The sequence below is a fragment of the Rhinoderma darwinii genome, chromosome 1, assembly GCF_050947455.1.
Source record: "Rhinoderma darwinii isolate aRhiDar2 chromosome 1, aRhiDar2.hap1, whole genome shotgun sequence".
Taxonomy (NCBI): Eukaryota; Metazoa; Chordata; class Amphibia; order Anura; family Rhinodermatidae; genus Rhinoderma; species Rhinoderma darwinii.
The window spans coordinates 550749850-550767441 of record NC_134687.1 but is presented as its reverse complement, the minus strand read 5'-3'; the positions used below and the strand labels follow the sequence as shown (position 1 = coordinate 550767441).

The 17592-nt window shown below is 43.5% G+C and overlaps 1 protein-coding gene across 1 annotated transcript in view; it reads right to left on the bottom strand.

Moving 5' to 3' along the window:
• Window positions 1–205: 205 nt before the first annotated feature.
• Window positions 206–17592, bottom strand: part of ANKRD34B (ankyrin repeat domain 34B) — a 58335-nt gene continuing 40948 nt past the window's right edge. The window contains exon 2 of the mRNA XM_075837826.1: window positions 206–6431. Within this exon, the coding sequence (XP_075693941.1) occupies window positions 4831–6399 (1569 nt within the window). The 5' untranslated portion in view covers window positions 6400–6431 and the 3' untranslated portion in view covers window positions 206–4830. The remainder of the gene's footprint in view (window positions 6432–17592) is intronic.

Here is a 17592-nt window from a genome sequence, read left to right as displayed (position 1 = left end):
ACACTATATACATTATAGGAGCATTCTGTATTATTTACACATCATGAGATATATATATATATATATATATATATATACATATATATATATATATATATATATATATATATATATATATACATATATATATATATATATATATATATATATATATATATATATATATATATATATATATATATATATAACTAAAAATTAATTGTTGCTTTTGCAATAGAGGTTTCATGAAGATTTTAGACAGCATTTAAAATGTATGTACAATGGTGAGGGCATTTTGTGGGCTCAAGCAATGCAGTACCTAAATTTAGCTGGGAACACATCACTAAAATACTAATTATGGGGTGCATGGATGTATGCATACGTAACCCAGCTAGCAGACCTTTGGGAAGGGTTTGCCCTATTTCCCTTTCTTATGAGCAGATTGACCCTGTGCAAGGCTACACCTCTCTACAAGTAATTAGATGTTTGCAAAGTAAGTGACTAACCAGCTGGTTAACTAATAGGAAGGATCTTCCACCAATCTCTCCTACATGGAAAAAGGAAAGCGCAGGGTAAACAAGTGTTGGATGTTATTGCCCCCAGATATTGGAAAGAGAATACGGTGGCAGGAGGGGTGCCCCATTTTAATTTTTGCTATAATGCTTGGCTGAAATTATGATTATTGCTTAAGCTCACAAAAGCCTGGACAGTGTGTAACGTGGCTCACAACTGTCTCAGATTTGATATAAATGATATCTATGTACCCTACTCGTCATACATAAACAACTCAGAACATTTCAATGTAATAATGGCAGATCACATGACCATACTTGTAAAAAATAAATCTTTAATCATAAGTTCTCTTTAAAGATTTTACTAGTCAACCTAGATCGGTCCCTCACACAGTGAGGGCTTAAAGCAGGTATTTGCTTCTCTGTAACACTGGATTACTAGAGCAAAGCAATAAATGCAACAATATTTAAAACATGTTACATTTCATTAACTATTTACATATGAAGGAATTGTCGTTATAGACATGAACGCGTTCTTATGTATTGTCGGACTCATGCTATTTCAGGGTATAATAAAGTTTGTTCTATTTTAAAGTATGAGGACTATTTCCAAAAAGATCTGTCATCAGGTCTATATATAGAATGACTACTGTACATAGACTGATCTAATAGATAAAGTTATATGTTAGACCAAAAGATATCCCATAATGTATGCTACCCGACGAAAGCTGCCATCATAATTACAACTTAAAATACAACGGTTCCTGAATTTTGGATTACCCTGTACATAGCTTTATTATAATATCCATGGTCCATGGACTAAAGATAAAGAGTTCACACAGAACACTGTCCACCCATGAGAGAGCAACTACCTCAGAGTATTCTTCTGCCCGTACTATGCTATGCAGCAAGTCTGCTGAGCATAGCAAATAATAATGGCCTGACTTGAAATTGGGCAATCAAAGGAACACTCCAGGCAAAATGCAATTACTGTGTTATGCCTGGTGCCGGGCCTGGGGGGCGGTGAATGACACAGGAATTAAAAGAACACCAAAGAGAGAACATCTGTGTCATGCACCACCCCTTAAGGCCTTGTTCATTGACCTTGTTGCCCATATTAACCAATCACAGACCAACTTTTTTTTTTTTTACTACAACAATTTAAGAAATGGAAGTTGAACACTGATTGGTTGCTATGGACAATAGGGACTATTTTTATGTTAAACATTTTCGATAAATTGGACCCGAAGTGTTCTGTTTTATCTTGAAATTCTCCATTGCCTAATTAAAAATTAAGCGATTTATACTTTAAAATAGAGATTTTTTATCTTTGAACAAAACATCTTGTATCTGAAACTCAGAAATCTAGAGGTAATACAGAGCAAGTTCAAGTGAATATGCTGCTGTCATTTATAAAGCATTTAAGTGCATTCCGTTTGTTTTCTACACCTATTTATAAACACATGTACTAGTATATTACTGTGATGTCCATCTATAGGCTTTTAACTACTTACAGACCAACAAATCACTTTGAAATTTGTGCTATTTGGTTCAATAATAATCTGAACCCGTTATGTCTGACAGCATCCAGTGTGGAGCACGTTGTACGTATCACATAAGTAGGTATTACCTGTTTTATTTGGCCATATATACTGATGACCAACAGAAAAAGGTGCGTTCTAACAATAATCATAAACAGCAGCAATCTGATTTGTTATATTAATTGTGCTCATAAAACACATACTCCATAAAGCCTACACAGCTAAGGAATTGCACTAAGTCTAAGCACTAATATGCTTTACATAGAAAACTATACAGAAACTGTGCATGGCTAAGCTCTAAAGTGGTAAGCCTAATGACCATTTGTAATACTAATGAAATGAAAACTGATATGTCAGATCTCAATAATAATAATAATAATGATGATGATAATACAAATATGTATCATAGATCAATAAATAGTACAGAAAAATAGAGCCATAAATACTATACATATTGTAGATACCAAACAGCAATAAATAAATAAATATGCATTTTATTATTATAATATTATTATATACACAAAAACGTACGTCTCTGCAGCCTATTAACCTTAACGTTTATGCAGTAGATGACATTTAAAAGATTTCCTGTGTAAACAGAATCAGTAATTTCTTAACATAAATACATTTGTCAATCTAAAAAAAATTTGAAATCAACATTAAATCTTCAAAGGAAAACTCCAGGCGAAGTGGATCCACCGTGCTCTGCTATGTGCAGGACCCAAGGGGGTGGGGAATGACACATGGATTCAAAGAACAACAAAGGAAGAAATTGTGTCATGCCCGCCCCCTCAAGCCCTGCATTAGGCAGAACACAGTGGATCTGTTTTGCCCAAAGTGTTCCTTTAATTTAATTTTCCTTCATTGCCCAGGGCTTTTAACTTTGCTATTTACACAATATAAATACAGAAATTATTATTACAGTTAATGCTCAGCGTATACAATCATGAAGGTCAATTATTATTCTACAAACTTTGACCTAGTTCTGTATGACATTATATCAGCATTTGACTTTTACAATTACCTGTGAACTTCAGAGATTCATTTAACAAAATAAACTGCAAAAACCATTGCACCTTCAATTTGACAATAGAGCCTTAACTATTAAAAAAATAACATTTTTTTCATAAGAATCATATTCTCATACTTTTTTAAATCTCTTATCAAAGTGTTCATTCATATTTGAAAGCTTTACAGTTTATATATAGATATCATTTATCAAAAAAGTTGATTAACTTTGTAAATACATTGCATTGCCCAAAATGAGCTGCCCAAAGTATAATTTATAGACACATATTTAATGGCTTCCTATAATGGTGTACAAACTACATTTCCAGAATGCAAATAGCCACAGCAAGCTCTGTACAAACATTGACTCAGCATGAAATGCTGAAAGATTTCAGCTCTGAAGCCTACCGAATTGTGAATGCAGCTTAGGATCATAATACAGTATGTTACTAAGGATCAGTATGAAATAAATAATACAATGTATTTACAAAATTACTCAAAATGACCTTCATTTTTATGTAGATTAATTCTACATATAAGCTAAAATGGTGCAAAGAAGTGAACATGCACTTTAAGCTGTAACCTGTAATCAATAAATTATCTTTTTAACAAACTGGTGCTGATATATTGATGAAAAATTTGATATTTGTGAACTTTTTTTGTTTTTAACCTTTCCTACGCTCTTTGGTTTAAATAAACTGCTGAACATGTTTCTTGGTAACACACAGAAGCACCAACACGCAGCTCACTAGGACTGGTCATTTTTGTTTAAGTTCACAGCGCTGTTGTTTGTAGCATTTTGAAGCATTACAAGTTGATGATAGGAGTGATTGTCTAAATACACATTGTTGACCTTACCTTGACTGCTATAAATTAGCCCTTGCGTTGCCAACAGAGGTCATGTTATTCTATCATTGAATCCACATGCAAAAGCTAAAAACAAATGTCTGCATTTCCAGAAGATCATTATGTTCTTCAATCCAAGACAATCCAGTGGTAGTAAACGCAAGGCACAGCAGTACCAAGTAATGTAAAACCCTTTCAAAACACATTTTGTATAACATTATAATGACTGTTTCAACATTTCCATATTTGTAGAACATAATATGAAGTAATGTTATTTAGTAATACCAAGAAATAGATTCTAATGAAACATATATAGTGCATTTTTCAACCTTGGTTTTTCAAGCTATTCCTACTTCTTTTGAAATGATCACTAACATTTCTACAAGGTACCTAAAGCTGCTCAAAGCTCCATAAATAAACACGAGACATCTTGATAGGTCAGTAAGTAAGTTCTGTATGTTCAATAATGATAATGGAATAAATATATATTTGTATCAATAAACCCATGTGTGTATCACATAGCACATAGCAGGTACAAAGCACATTGTGCGCAGTAATGTGATTAATAAGAAGAAAATCACAAATGGTCTCCTCGATCATAAGCGTGAACCTTGCTCGAATTTTCAAAGCTCTAACCCCTGGTTTCTCTCTCTCGGTCTCAGTAACCGGAGTCTATTATTCTCCATACTTCAGCATTCCTTCCAGCTTGCTATGCTGATAAAAAAAAAAGACTGTAAATGTAGGGCAGCAATTCATTTATATTGTAGAGAAAACTGTGATTACTGCTAACTACCAAGCATTTTACTGCTTGAATAATTTATCCAGCATAAGCTGAACGGATCTGTTTTCTTTGCAGAAAAGGTCTGAAGCATTTTGTGCAGCAGGTGCTGTCTGGAGAGAGCGTTGGTAACATAGTCCCAATACTTGTACTTCGAAAGCTTCCTTTAGCCAAGAATCTCTTCAAAGTTTACAAGTTGCTTAATCTGTTCTGTGTGCATTGAATGTCTCCGGAGAAGCATTTTCTTGCTTTTTGACTCTTTTGGAAAGAGTGGAGCAGAGGGGACAAGGGGCTTTGCACCAGGAAAAATAACATTGGATACTTTACTGTGGCAACTGATATCTGGAATAGGAGGGTGGGGGTTCACATTCAATGGTGGAAGAAAACCTGGTCTAGTTTGACTTATGTGATCTAAAAGTAAAGCCCCAGATCCGCGCCTCTCTAGAAGAGCATGGTTCCTTCTAGTTAAAGCTGTGACAGAAACATTTTCTAGAGACTCTCTGGAACCTGACAGCAAGGATGGTGGAGAAAACATCTTCTTTTTTTCCAAAAGAGATTTACTGTCCTCTGTTGCAGCCAGACCATGATTTCTTGTGAGTTGAGAGTCAGAGCTATAATGATTTGCCCCTAAATTTCTTCTTTGAACGATGCTCCTTAGACTAGAAACAGACATTGTGTGCACTGAATCGGGCTCTTGGTCAACAGGGATCTCTGACTTGTTTGGTGTTTCTTCAGGGTAAAGTGTTTGTGATTGTATTTCGTCATATGAGAGTTTTCTTGGGCCAGATGAGTCAAGTGTTTTTAAAAGATGAACAGTATCTTTTACATCAATGCTCTGATGTCGCGTGAAATAACGCTTTGAATATACTAAGCCGTTCATTTTAAGGGAGAGCTCTTCTTCAGGGGTTATATCCTGTAACTCCTCTTGAAGACAAGAAACTTTGTGTTGGTGGAGCAGAGATGGAGGAATTTTCAACCAGGGCTCAGAGTGCAGTCTCTGAAGAAATGGCAACTTTGCTCCAAAATGCATCATATGAGGCTTTTTTGTTGGGGAGCCAGGCTCAGAGGAACCTTTTAAATCAATAGATGTATCAGCCTCTTTAAAGTTGAACAATTCCTTTTCTGCTTCAAAAGCATTTGATATTGGTGTTGGGGAAGTCTTCAGCTCAATTTCAGAAGGTGATGTACATGGAGTAGGAGAATTATGGTCAATGCCTGGAGAAGGTGGGACATTTAGATACTGCCTTGTAGTCTGTCTGCCAGATGGAGACTTATCAGTTGTAATGATTATAACTTCTTTGCCCTTGGCCTTGCAAGCATTAAGTAAAATCTTAAGAGTTTCCTTGTCCTCTGAATTGACTGCATATACAAGGGCAGAGAATCCAGTGTGGTCCTGTAGACTGGGATCAGCTCCACTCTCTAAAAGCATAGATACCACCTCTGAGCCGGAATTCTCCAAGCAAGCATGCATTAAAGCGGTTTTCCCAAATTTATCCTGAATATTAGGATCTGCACTGTTTTCCAGAAGATATTTAATCATTTTAACTTTGCTAACGCTTTGGTGGTCAACATGTTTTGTTTTACAAGCAATCATTAGTGGTGTTTCTCCACGATCATTGCTTTCATTGATATATGCTCCACCTTCCAAAAGAAGTCGTGTCAGACGTAGCCTACTTTGATATACCGCTTTAATAAGAGAGTTACCTTCAGTTGTAACATCAACTCCTTCATCCATTATTAATAGTATCTTCTTAGTGTCCCCAAAAACTGTAGAAAGAAAGATCAGAAATATCATGTTACTACAATAGGTAACAATCAGTGTAATAAATGTAGTTGACCTACAAGGCCGGACAGTCATTAAGAGCCCACTGAAGGGTGAAAAACATGAGGAAGGTGTAAAAAAACAAAACAAAAACTCACCTTGCCCCTGTTCCTCCATCGATCTTCTGCTGGCCCTGGACATCAGATTAGAGTGGGTGGGCAGCTGCTGGTGAGTAAACTCACCATCTTTGCCCACCTCCACTCACTTACATTGTGTCTATTATATGCATTAGCTTGGTCTTAGACTACTGCTTTCCTCCATATTGTCACTGGAGGAGATGGTAGATTATTTTAGTTAAAAATTTGTTTTTAATGTGCAAAAGCTGTAAAACATAAAAAAAACACTACATATGTGGTATCGTCATAATTGTATCGACCCATGAAATAAAGGTAATGTGTTATTTACACTGCACAGCGAACTGAGTCAATTTAAAAGGAATAGAACAATGGTGGAAGTTCAGGTTTTTTTCCTATTCCCCCCTAATAAAAGTTAATCTAAAAATGCTATCTACCCCAAAATGGTGCCATTAAAAAGTACAACTAATCCCTCAAAAAACAAGTCCTCATACAGCTATGTCGACGGAAGAATAAAAAAATAAAAAAGGTATAGCTCTTTGAATGCGACTATAGAAAAACCAAAAAAAATAGCTTGGTCATTAGAGCCTAAAATAGGCTGGTCACTAAGGGGTTAATATCCTCTACATTATGTCAGAATGCAAATAAGTGTCTGACTTTCTCTGTGATCTAAAATTTAAACAAATATATAATACTGAATGTGAATAAAGGTTATGCCTAAACCAGCGTAAAGCTATGCTCTTTATCTGATCAAACCATAATCCCAGAAATTAACAAGTCACAATGGGGCCAGTACTATTAGGACATAAAAGGCTTATGCTTATTTTGGTCCCTGCTTTTTCTCTTTTTTGTGAAAATATGTATAAAGGAAATTACTACATCAATCAGTCTTTCTCTTCTGTGAACTGACAGCAAGTACTAAGGTTGGAAACAGTTCAAAGAGTTGAATCAAAACTTTTAGGATCAGTTCACACTGAGTTTTTTGACAAGTTTTTTGATGCGGAAACTGCGTCGGAAAACGTACCAAAAAACGGCCGAAAATGCCTTCCATTGATTTCATATTCTGTGAACAAGCAGTAAGGTTGGGAACAGTTCCAGAAGTTGAACCCAAACCTTTTATTTGCACCTTACCTTACAAGGATTTTATGAGATTATAAAAAATAAAAAGGACTGTTTTATTCCAAGACAATACCAGACACAGCTCATGGACAAGAATGGCAGTATTTCTAGAGACACAGTTTAAAAAAAATAAAAAAAATAAAAAAAAAAATATATATATATATATATATATATATATATATATATATATATATAATAATTAATCTATTAATGCCCCCTGAATATTGTTATCTAAATTTTTATTTTTTAATTTACCATTACTCTCTTTTGTTTACATTGAGAGGTTTTTTACCTCTGTGTATTCGTTGTCTTGCTCTTCCGGTCATACAGTTTCCGGCATGCACCGCTTGTGTCCCAGAATGCAATGCACCGGCAGCAGGGACTCATCACACCTACTACACCCAGCTATAAACAGTTTCTAATCTCCATTGCCATTTTAAAGCTCTCATTAGATAAGTGAGAGCTAACGATAAACGTGCAACATATCGGTGCTGTACCAAACAACACACTTACATAATGGTAAAAAAACAAAACAACGTCATTTGACCCCAGAACCAGAGTCCGAGAGCAGAGCAGAGCGCTAGTATAGGGGTCTGCTATGCTGGGGAGGTAAATCTAGCTGGGGTGGCGGAGTATTTATACTAGGGCTTGGGAGCGAGGTCAATGTAGAAAATAAAGGGGTAGTCAGGTTAGAGAGGGGTCAGACTATATTGGTGGGGGGAGAAACAGACTGTGGGGAGAGGACTAGACAACAGGATAAGGAGATCCTTTGTTACAAAACAGCAGTGAAGATGAAAATAAAAATGCCCAAATAATGTCAAATAATCACATTTCTGAAACTGAAAGTGAAAAAATTAAACGCAAGTTAAAGTGTATGTTCACAAATGCCAGAAGTCTAGCAAGCAAAATGGGGGAGCTGGAGGCCTTGTTACTGGAAGAAAATATAGATATAGTTGGTGTTGCTGAAACATGGCTAGACTTCACACGACTGGGCTGTAAATCTACAGGGTTTTACACTGGACAGGACAAATAGGAAAGGAGGTGGTGTATGTCTGTATGTGAGAAGTGATATGAAGGCGAGTGTGAAAGAGACATTAGAGGGTGAAGATTGTGAGGAGTTGAAACCTTGTGGGTGGAACTAGAAAGGGAGGTAATCACTGAAAAAATTACTTTTGGTGTAATCTATAGACCCCCCAATATAACTGAAGAGATAGGAGGTCAAATATATAAACAAGTGGAGCGGGCTGCACACGGGGCTACTGTAGTGATAATGGGAGATTTTAATTACCGGGATATTAATTGGTGTCATGGTTCGGCTTCAACTGCAAAGGGGAGACATTTCCTCAACCTGTTGCAGGAAAATTTTATGGGCCAGTTTGTGGAAGACCCGACTAGAGGTGAAGATCTATTGGATCTGGTCATTTCTAATAATGCAGAGCTTGTTGGGAATGTCAATGTTCGTGAAAACCTCGGTAACAGTGAACATAATATACAGTAGTTATATTTTACATATACTGTAAAAAACAAACACAGGCTGGGAGGGCAAAAACCACTTAATTTGAGAAGGCCAATTTCCCCAGGATGAGGGCTGCAATTCAGGATATAGACTGGGAAGAACTAATGTCAAATAATAGTACAAATGATAAATGGGAGATTTTCAAATCTACTTTGGGTAATTATAGTGCAAAATTTATTCCTATAGGTAACAAGTATAAACGACTAAAATTAAACCCCGCATGGCTTACACCTTCTGTAAAAAAGGCAATACATGACAAAAAAAGGGCATTTGAAAAATACAAATCTGAGGGTACAGCTGTAGCCTTTTTAAGTTATAAAGAGCTTAATAAAAACTGTAAAAAGGTAATAAAATCAGCAAAAATACAAAATGAAAGTCAGGTGGCCAAGGATAGTAAAACAAATCCCCAAAAAATCTTCAAGTATATAAATGCAAAAAAGCCAAGGCCTGAACATGTAGGACCCCTAGATAATGGTAATGGGGAGTTGGTAACAGGGGATCAAGAGAAGGCAGAGTTACTAAATGGGTTCTTCAGCTCTGTATATACAACAGAAGAAAGAGCAACCGATGTAGCCGGTGCCAGTGCTGTTAATAGATCAGTTGATATACTGAATTGGATGAATGTAGATATGGTCCAAGCTAAATTAAATAAAATAAATGTACACAAGGCCCCGGGACCAGATGGATTACACCCTAGAGTTCTTAAAGAGCTTAGTTCAGTTATTTCTGTCCCCTCTTTATAATATTTAGAGATTCTCTAGTGACTGGTATAGTGCCAAGGGACTGGCGCAGGGCAAATGTGGTGCCTATTTTCAAAAATGGCTCTAGGTCTTCCCTGGGTAATTATAGACCAGTAAGCTTAACATCCATCGTGGGGAAAATGTTTGAGGGGCTATTGAGGGACTATATACAGGATTATGTGACAAAAAAAATTGTATTATAAGTGACAGCCAGCACGGTTTTACTAAGGACAGAAGTTGTCAAACCAACCTGATTTGTTTTTATGAAGAGGTGAGAAGAAGCCTAGACAGAGGGGCCGCTGTGGATGTAGTGTTTTTGGACTTTGCAAAGGCATTTGACACTGTCCCTCATCTAATGGGTAAATTAAGGACTATAGGTTTAGAAAGTATCGTTTGTAATTGGATTGGGAATTGGCTCAAGGACCGTATCCAGAGAGTTGTGGTAAATGATTCCTACTCTGAATGGTCCCCGGTTATAAGTGGTGTACCCCAGGGTTCAGTGCTGGGACCACTATTATTCAACTTATTTATTAATAATATAGAGGATGGGATTAATAGCACTATTTCTATTTTTGCAGATGATACCAAGCTATGTAGTATTGATCAGTCTATGGAAGATGTTCATGAATTGCAAGCAGATTTAAACAAACTAAGGCCCTGTTCACACAGAGTTTTTTGACGAGTTTTTTGATGCGGAAACCGCGCCGCAAAACTCCTCAAAAACCGCCCGAAAATGCCTCCCATTGATTTCAATGGGAGTTGGACGAGTTTTTTTACCGCGAGTAAAAAAAAAGGCGTCGCGGTAAAAAGAAGCATCATGACCCTTCTTGAGGCAGTTTCCGCCTCCAAAACCCCATTTCAATCAGTCAGAAAGAGGGAAAAAACGCCTCGACGAGTGTTTTGACGAGTTTTTGTCAAACCACTGTGCAAAAACCGTCTGGAGCAGTTTTTGCAGGAGAAATTAAGTTTAATGTAGATAAATGTAAAGTTAGGGATCTGGGTACCAACAACCTGCATGCATCATATGTACAGAAGAGGCTGGACGCAGCTGCAGGCTTGAGGGAAGCCGACATGACCGTCCTGGTAGGGAAAGGGTTAATGTTAAGAGGTGAGGGAAAGGTGAAGGAGCTGAAGGAGGGACGGGGAGGAGCTAGGGGGGACGGGGGGGGCCGTTACTGCGCTTCCCGCTGTTTCTCGGCATTGAGCCGGAAGCAGCGGGAGGAGTAATACACAAGAAGCAAAGCTCCCCGTTGCCCGGCTTTTTAGTATGGCAGAGGCCCTGATTTTAGAGCGGCTGCGTGCCGCTGCTGTGCACCACGGTCCCGGATGGCTGGAGGAGACCGTGGCTGCATTAACGCGGATCCCGGACGCCGTTTCGCCACGTCGGGCACGGCGTTCGGGGTCTGTTGTAAGGGACAGGCTCCCCTCCCCCGGCCCCCCTACGAGCATGGCTATGGCGGCGGGGGGGGAGTCGGCAACAACCGCTCCTGCGCTGGGCAGGCAGAGAGCGGTAGCAGGGGTGACGGCGATGCAGGCTGTGTCGACCCGTCCCTCTAGGCGGTCCCGACCTCCAGAGCGCCTGAGTCCGGAGGTAGTCCCGCGGACACGGCGTCGCAGAGGGAGCCCGATCCCGGACGCTGCAGGCCAGGCAGCTGGGAGGACCGCCCCTTCCCAGGCCCTGCGTCCTGGCAGGAATCCCAGGCCGCGACGGGGTCCGGCGGTAAGCAGGGAGTCGCAGGCCGGGCTCCCTGTCACCCCTCCCCCATCAGATGGAAGATGTCGAGAGCAAGGTACGGCCGCCCCGCATGGTGATGTTCCGGCCAGGGGGCAGGCTTCGTCAGGATCGTCTAGACGGACGACTAGATCTGCAGCGACGTCGAGGCAACAGGTCCGGTCGGAAGTCTGGGTCCCGGCGGTCGGGCGGCAGGTTGCCGGCCCATCGGTCAGCGCGTCCTCATCCCCTTTCCGAAGAGGTCGTTGGGAGGGACAGTCGTCGGCGAGAGAAGAACTGGAGGAAGGTGAACTGGACGTCTATCGTCGAGGTCAGGATGGTCCGGCTGACGGGAACACAGCGCCTGTGCAGCCCGGTGAGTGTATAACTCCATTATTGTCTTATCCAGCGATTTTTATGTCGGGTGTCGGCGGGGGGGCTGCTAGCATAGCATCGGGGGCCGGTAGTGGCGCGGGCGGACGCGACGGAGCGGGTTTGGCAGATTTAGTGGGTTGCTTACGGGAGCTGGTGGGGCGCCTGGATAGGGCCGCGGCGCCGGTAGTAACGGAAGTGTCCCCTGCGGTAGTTTGGGAAGGCCCCAGGGAAGTGGGATCGTTGCAGGCGCGTCCTGTGGTGGCGGTTAGAGAGGCGGTCGCGGTGTCGGTGCAGACTGAGGCACAGAAGGACGGCGATCGAGTGCGCATGGACGATCGTGCTCGGGGGGAGGTGTATGTTTGTTTTGAGGGTCCGTTGGGGGCGCATTTAAAGCAGGAGGTGCGTGATCGGATCTGGAAAGATGAATATGTTGAAATTTTTTCACTCTTGCCGCTGGCTAAATTCAATTTGGATAAGAGCAAGCGGGATGAGAGTAAAAAGGACGAGGAGGAACGGCGGCGGTATAGGCTTATCCCGCAGACGTTCGTTAATTGGTCGCAGGCGTTCGCCATATTGGCTAGTGTGATAGGGGAAAAGGCGCCGGAAAATTGTTCGGCGTTATTTTGTTATTTTGATGCTATTGGGGAGGCTCATAGGGCGTATGGGGGTCAGGCGTGGCTGCGATATGATGAGCAATTCCGTCAGCGGAAGGCGGTTCGGCCGGCGATTCGGTGGGACCAGAAGGATATTGCTCTCTGGTTACGGGTTACGGCTCCGGTTAGGCAGCCCTTTCCCGGGAGCGGTGGCCAGGGAGGCCAGACTAGTCAGAGTGGACCAAGCGGCGGGGGAAAGGCGGGGTTTTGCTGGCAATTCAATGAAGGCCAGTGCAAGTTCGGGGCCACGTGCAAGTTCAAGCACGTGTGCTCCGAGTGTAATGGGGCATCACACGGGGCGGCAAAATGTCTGCGGAAAAAGAGGTCCGGGAACCAGCACGGGGCTGGTCAAGGGGGTGTCGCCGGTGAGGGTGGAAAGGATGGCCCCTTATCTAAATGAGTATCCGGATAGGGCGGCAGCTAAGTTGCTTTATGAAGGGTTTAGTGTTGGTTTTGTTATTCCTCCGCCTCCTTATGAGGTTCCGGTTACGCGGAGAAATTTAAAATCGGCTTACTTGCATGCGGAAGTCGTGTCGGAAAAGTTGTTAAAAGAAGTTTCGTTGGGGCGCATGTCGGGGCCATTTGTGGAGTCGCCGGTGAAAGATTTAGTTGTGTCCCCTTTGGGTATTGTCCCTAAACGCGAGCCCGGAAAGTTTCGTTTGATTCAACATTTATCGTATCCCAAAGGTTCGTCGGTAAATGACGGGATTGATCACGAGTTGTGTTCCGTAGTTTATACCTCATTCGATAAGGCGGTGGGGTTAGTGCGGGCTGCGGGTCCGGGGGCGCTGCTAGCAAAAACCGACATCGAGGCGGCGTTCAGGTTGTTGCCGGTGCATCCAGAAAGCCAACGGCTGTTGGGTTGTTTTTGGAATGGGGCCTTTTACGTGGATCGGTGCCTTCCGATGGGGTGTTCTCTTTCTTGTGCATACTTCGAGGCGTTTAGTAGCTTCGTGGAGTGGGTAACGAGGGGAGTATCCGGGGTCGATTCGTTGATCCATTACTTAGATGATTTTTTGTGCGTTGGCCCGGGGGGTTCGCCGGTTTGCGGTAACTTGCTTCATGCCCTGCAGAAGGTGGCGAGGGATTTTGGGATCCCTTTGGCGCCGGAAAAAACGGAGGGCCCGGTAGCGACGATTTGTTTCTTGGGAATCGAAATTGACTCGGTGGCAATGGAGTGTCGGCTCCCGGCGGATAAGCTGGGTGCTTTGAGGCTGGAGGTGCGACGGGCTTGTAGAAGGAAGAAAATGTCGCTGAGGGAGCTTCAGTCGCTGCTGGGGAAGTTGAATTTCGCCTGCCGGATTATGCCGATGGGGAGGGTGTTTGGTAGAAGGTTGGCGGCGGCAACGGCGGGAGTGCGGGCGCCGCATCATTTTGTGAGGCTCAAGGAGGAGCACCGAGCTGATCTTCAGGTTTGGGATGACTTCTTGGGCCAGTACAATGGTCGCTCGCTATGGATGGCCCCAGCGCAGGATACGAGTGATCTGAATATTTTCACGGATGCGGCTGGGGCGGGTGGCTTTGGAGCTTACGGGGGAGGTCCGTGGTGCGCAGGTCAATGGCCGGCTAGCTGGGTGTCCAGTGGATTGACGCGGAATCTGGCCCTGCTCGAGCTGTTTCCCATCGTGGTGGCGGCTACCATTTGGGGGGACAGGCTCAGGGATAAGAAGGTCCGTTTTTACTGCGACAACATGGGGGTGGTGCTTGCCATTAATAACATCACGGCGTCCTCTCCTCCGGTAGTTCAATTGTTGCGACATTTAGTGTTGGTGTGTTTGTCGCTGAACGCGTGGGTGGTGGCGGTGCATGTCCCGGGTGTACGGAATTGTGTTGCTGATGCTCTTTCTCGCTCGCAGTGGGACCGGTTTCGGCAATTGGCCCCGGGAGCGGAACGTCTCGGTTTGGCGTGTCCGGATCATCTATGGGATCTGGTATCGGTCCCGTAGAGCAGCTGTTACAAAGGTCTTTGGCGCGCACGACGTGGAGGGCTTATGCTGCTTGTTGGAGGCAGTGGGAGGAGTGGGTAAGAGAGTTGGGTGATGTTAATACGGATAGAGACAGGTTGGTGGCACTTTTGTATTGGTTAGGGGATGCCTGGGAGGGGGGGTTTTCAGTAGCGAAGGTGAACCGGTTTATATCCGCGGTGGCGTTTGGGCTTAAGTTGCGGGGCTTGCGGGATGTATCGAAGGAATTTCTGGTATCGCAGGCTTTGAAGGGGTTGCGCAGAGGTAGGGTGGAGGCGGATAGTAGAAGGCCGGTGTCGTTTGCTTTGCTGGGCTTGTTGGGCGGTTCATTGGCATCGGTATGTCGTTCTTCAGATGAAATGGATTTGTTTCGGTTGGCTTTCTCGTTGGCGTTCTTCGGAGCATTTAGAATAGGTGAGTTGGTGTCGCCAAGTACTAAACAGGCAGGGGGGCTGAGATCTGGGGAGGTGAGCCTTTTTGCAGATCGGTTGGAGGTATGGTTGCGTAGATCAAAAACTGACCAATTAGGGAAGGGAAAACTGATAGTTTTGTTCGCTCTCCCGGGGTCGGTCATGTGCCCAGTAGAGTGCATGCGGGGTTTTACAAAAAACAGGGGGTCTCCAGATTTGCCTTTGTTACGTCATGTGGACGGGTCGTTCTTGTCCAGGTTTCAGTTTGGAGCTGTTTTTAAAAAATGTTTGACGGCGGTTGGGGTTGCGGCAGGCTCATATTCATCTCATTCCTTCCGGATTGGCGCAGCAACGGAAGCAGGGCGCTGGGGGTTGGATGATGAGGGGGTGAGGCGTATTGGTCGTTGGGAGTCAAAAAGGTTTAAGTCCTATGTCCGCCCCCATATGTTGTAATTTTGTTGTTTATGCTTGCAAATGTTATATGGTGGTGCCTAACTGTGTTTTCCGTTTCAGATTCGCCTCCTTGTCTGGTGTGGTTGATGGGTCATTCGTACGTGCACTGGGGGGCTTTGAGGGCGGACGTCCGCCCGGATGGTCGCCAGTTGCGCATTCCGCGACAGGATGCGGTTGTGCATTGGCTGGGGTTTAGAGGTATGTCGTGGAACAGGGTGTTGGCGGAATTCCAGACATATGTGCGGCTTGATAGGGTTCCGGAGGTTTTAGTGTTGCACGTGGGTGGGAATGACTTAGGAGTCCGCCCTTTTCGTGAGTTGGTGCGGGATATCAAACATGATTTGTTGTGTTTGTGGGTATCTTATCCCAAGTTGGTGGTAGTGTGGTCGGACATAGTCCCAAGGAAGCATTGGCGGTTAGCTAGATCGGTGGAGAGAGTCAATAAGGCTCGGATAAAAGTTAACCGGGCGGTGTCCCGTTTTGTGGCAAAGAACGGGGGCATTTGCGTGAGGCATAGGGATTTGGAGTCAGGATTGGGGAATTTCTGGAGGAGTGACGGGGTTCATCTGACCGAGGTTGGCATTGATATTTGGAGCTTGGCTATAGCAGAAGGCATAGAAAGGGCGGTGGTGGTGTGGAGGAACTCACAGGCTTAAGGTGGTCAAGGCCTGTTTCGCGGTGGCGGGGGGAGTCCTTGAGGCCAGTCAGTACAAAATGGTGGGGGGGTCGCATCGGGGGTATGCGTCCCCCAAAAAAGGTACATGGTTGAAGACTTCATCGGGTGTTATCCCTTTGAAGTGGTCTTCTGGTAGAAGGTATGTCACTTGAAGGCTTCATCGGGTGTTATCCCTTTGAAGTGGACTTCTAGTGGTCGGTATATCACTTGAGGGCTTCAACGGGTGTTATCCCCTTGAAGTGGACTTCTAGTGGTTGGAGCCATCTGCAGAGGTGAACGGTGCTTCCGAGCTGGTTTACGGCTGGAGGTAATTAGTGGTTTGCAGATGGCTAATTCGGTGTGTTCTTGAAAGGAACATCTGAAGGGGCTTCAAGGACTTCCTCTGCTCGGGTTAATGTTAACGTTTAATTGTTATTTATGATTCTGACCCATGTTGGGTCATGTGAATTATTAGGAGGAATTCTCTGGTGGATTCCTAACTAGTTATCCGAATGTTTCGGATTTAAATTGTTTTTATAAAACTGTGAAATTAATAAACGGCTGCTGTGGCCATTTCACATCCAACCTCGGTGTCATGTGTCGTTACTAAATGGGGGTGGGGGATAGTATGGTTTAAGGTTAACACACGACTCTACCTAGGCAGGTCAAGAAGAGGCTGGACGCAGCTGCAGGCTTGAGGGAAGCCGACATGACCGTCCTGGTAGGGAAAGGGTTAATGTTAAGAGGTGAGGGAAAGGTGAAGGAGCTGAAGGAGGGACGGGGAGGAGCTAGGGGGGACGGGGGGGGCCGTTACTGCGCTTCCCGCTGTTTCTCGGCATTGAGCCGGAAGCAGCGGGAGGAGTAATACACAAGAAGCAAAGCTCCCACCCTCCCACCCTTGTTTTGTTACTCCTTAGGTCTTCTGTACGTCCGTATATGAGCGTTGTGTTTTATTTTGTGTGTTTATTTAACATGTTTTTCTTTTTTCCGGAGTAGGTTCTGTTGTCATGGCAGCTGGCGGGGGGAGTCCTTGAGGCCAGTCAGTACAAAATGGTGGGGGGGTCGCATCGGGGGTATGCGTCCCCCAAAAAAGGTACATGGTTGAAGACTTCATCGGGTGTTATCCCTTTGAAGTGGTCTTCTGGTAGAAGGTATGTCACTTGAAGGCTTCATCGGGTGTTATCCCTTTGAAGTGGACTTCTAGTGGTCGGTATATCACTTGAGGGCTTCAACGGGTGTTATCCCCTTGAAGTGGACTTCTAGTGGTTGGAGCCATCTGCAGAGGTGAACGGTGCTTCCGAGCTGGTTTACGGCTGGAGGTAATTAGTGGTTTGCAGATGGCTAATTCGGTGTGTTCTTGAAAGGAACATCTGAAGGGGCTTCAAGGACTTCCTCTGCTCGGGTTAATGTTAACGTTTAATTGTTATTTATGATTC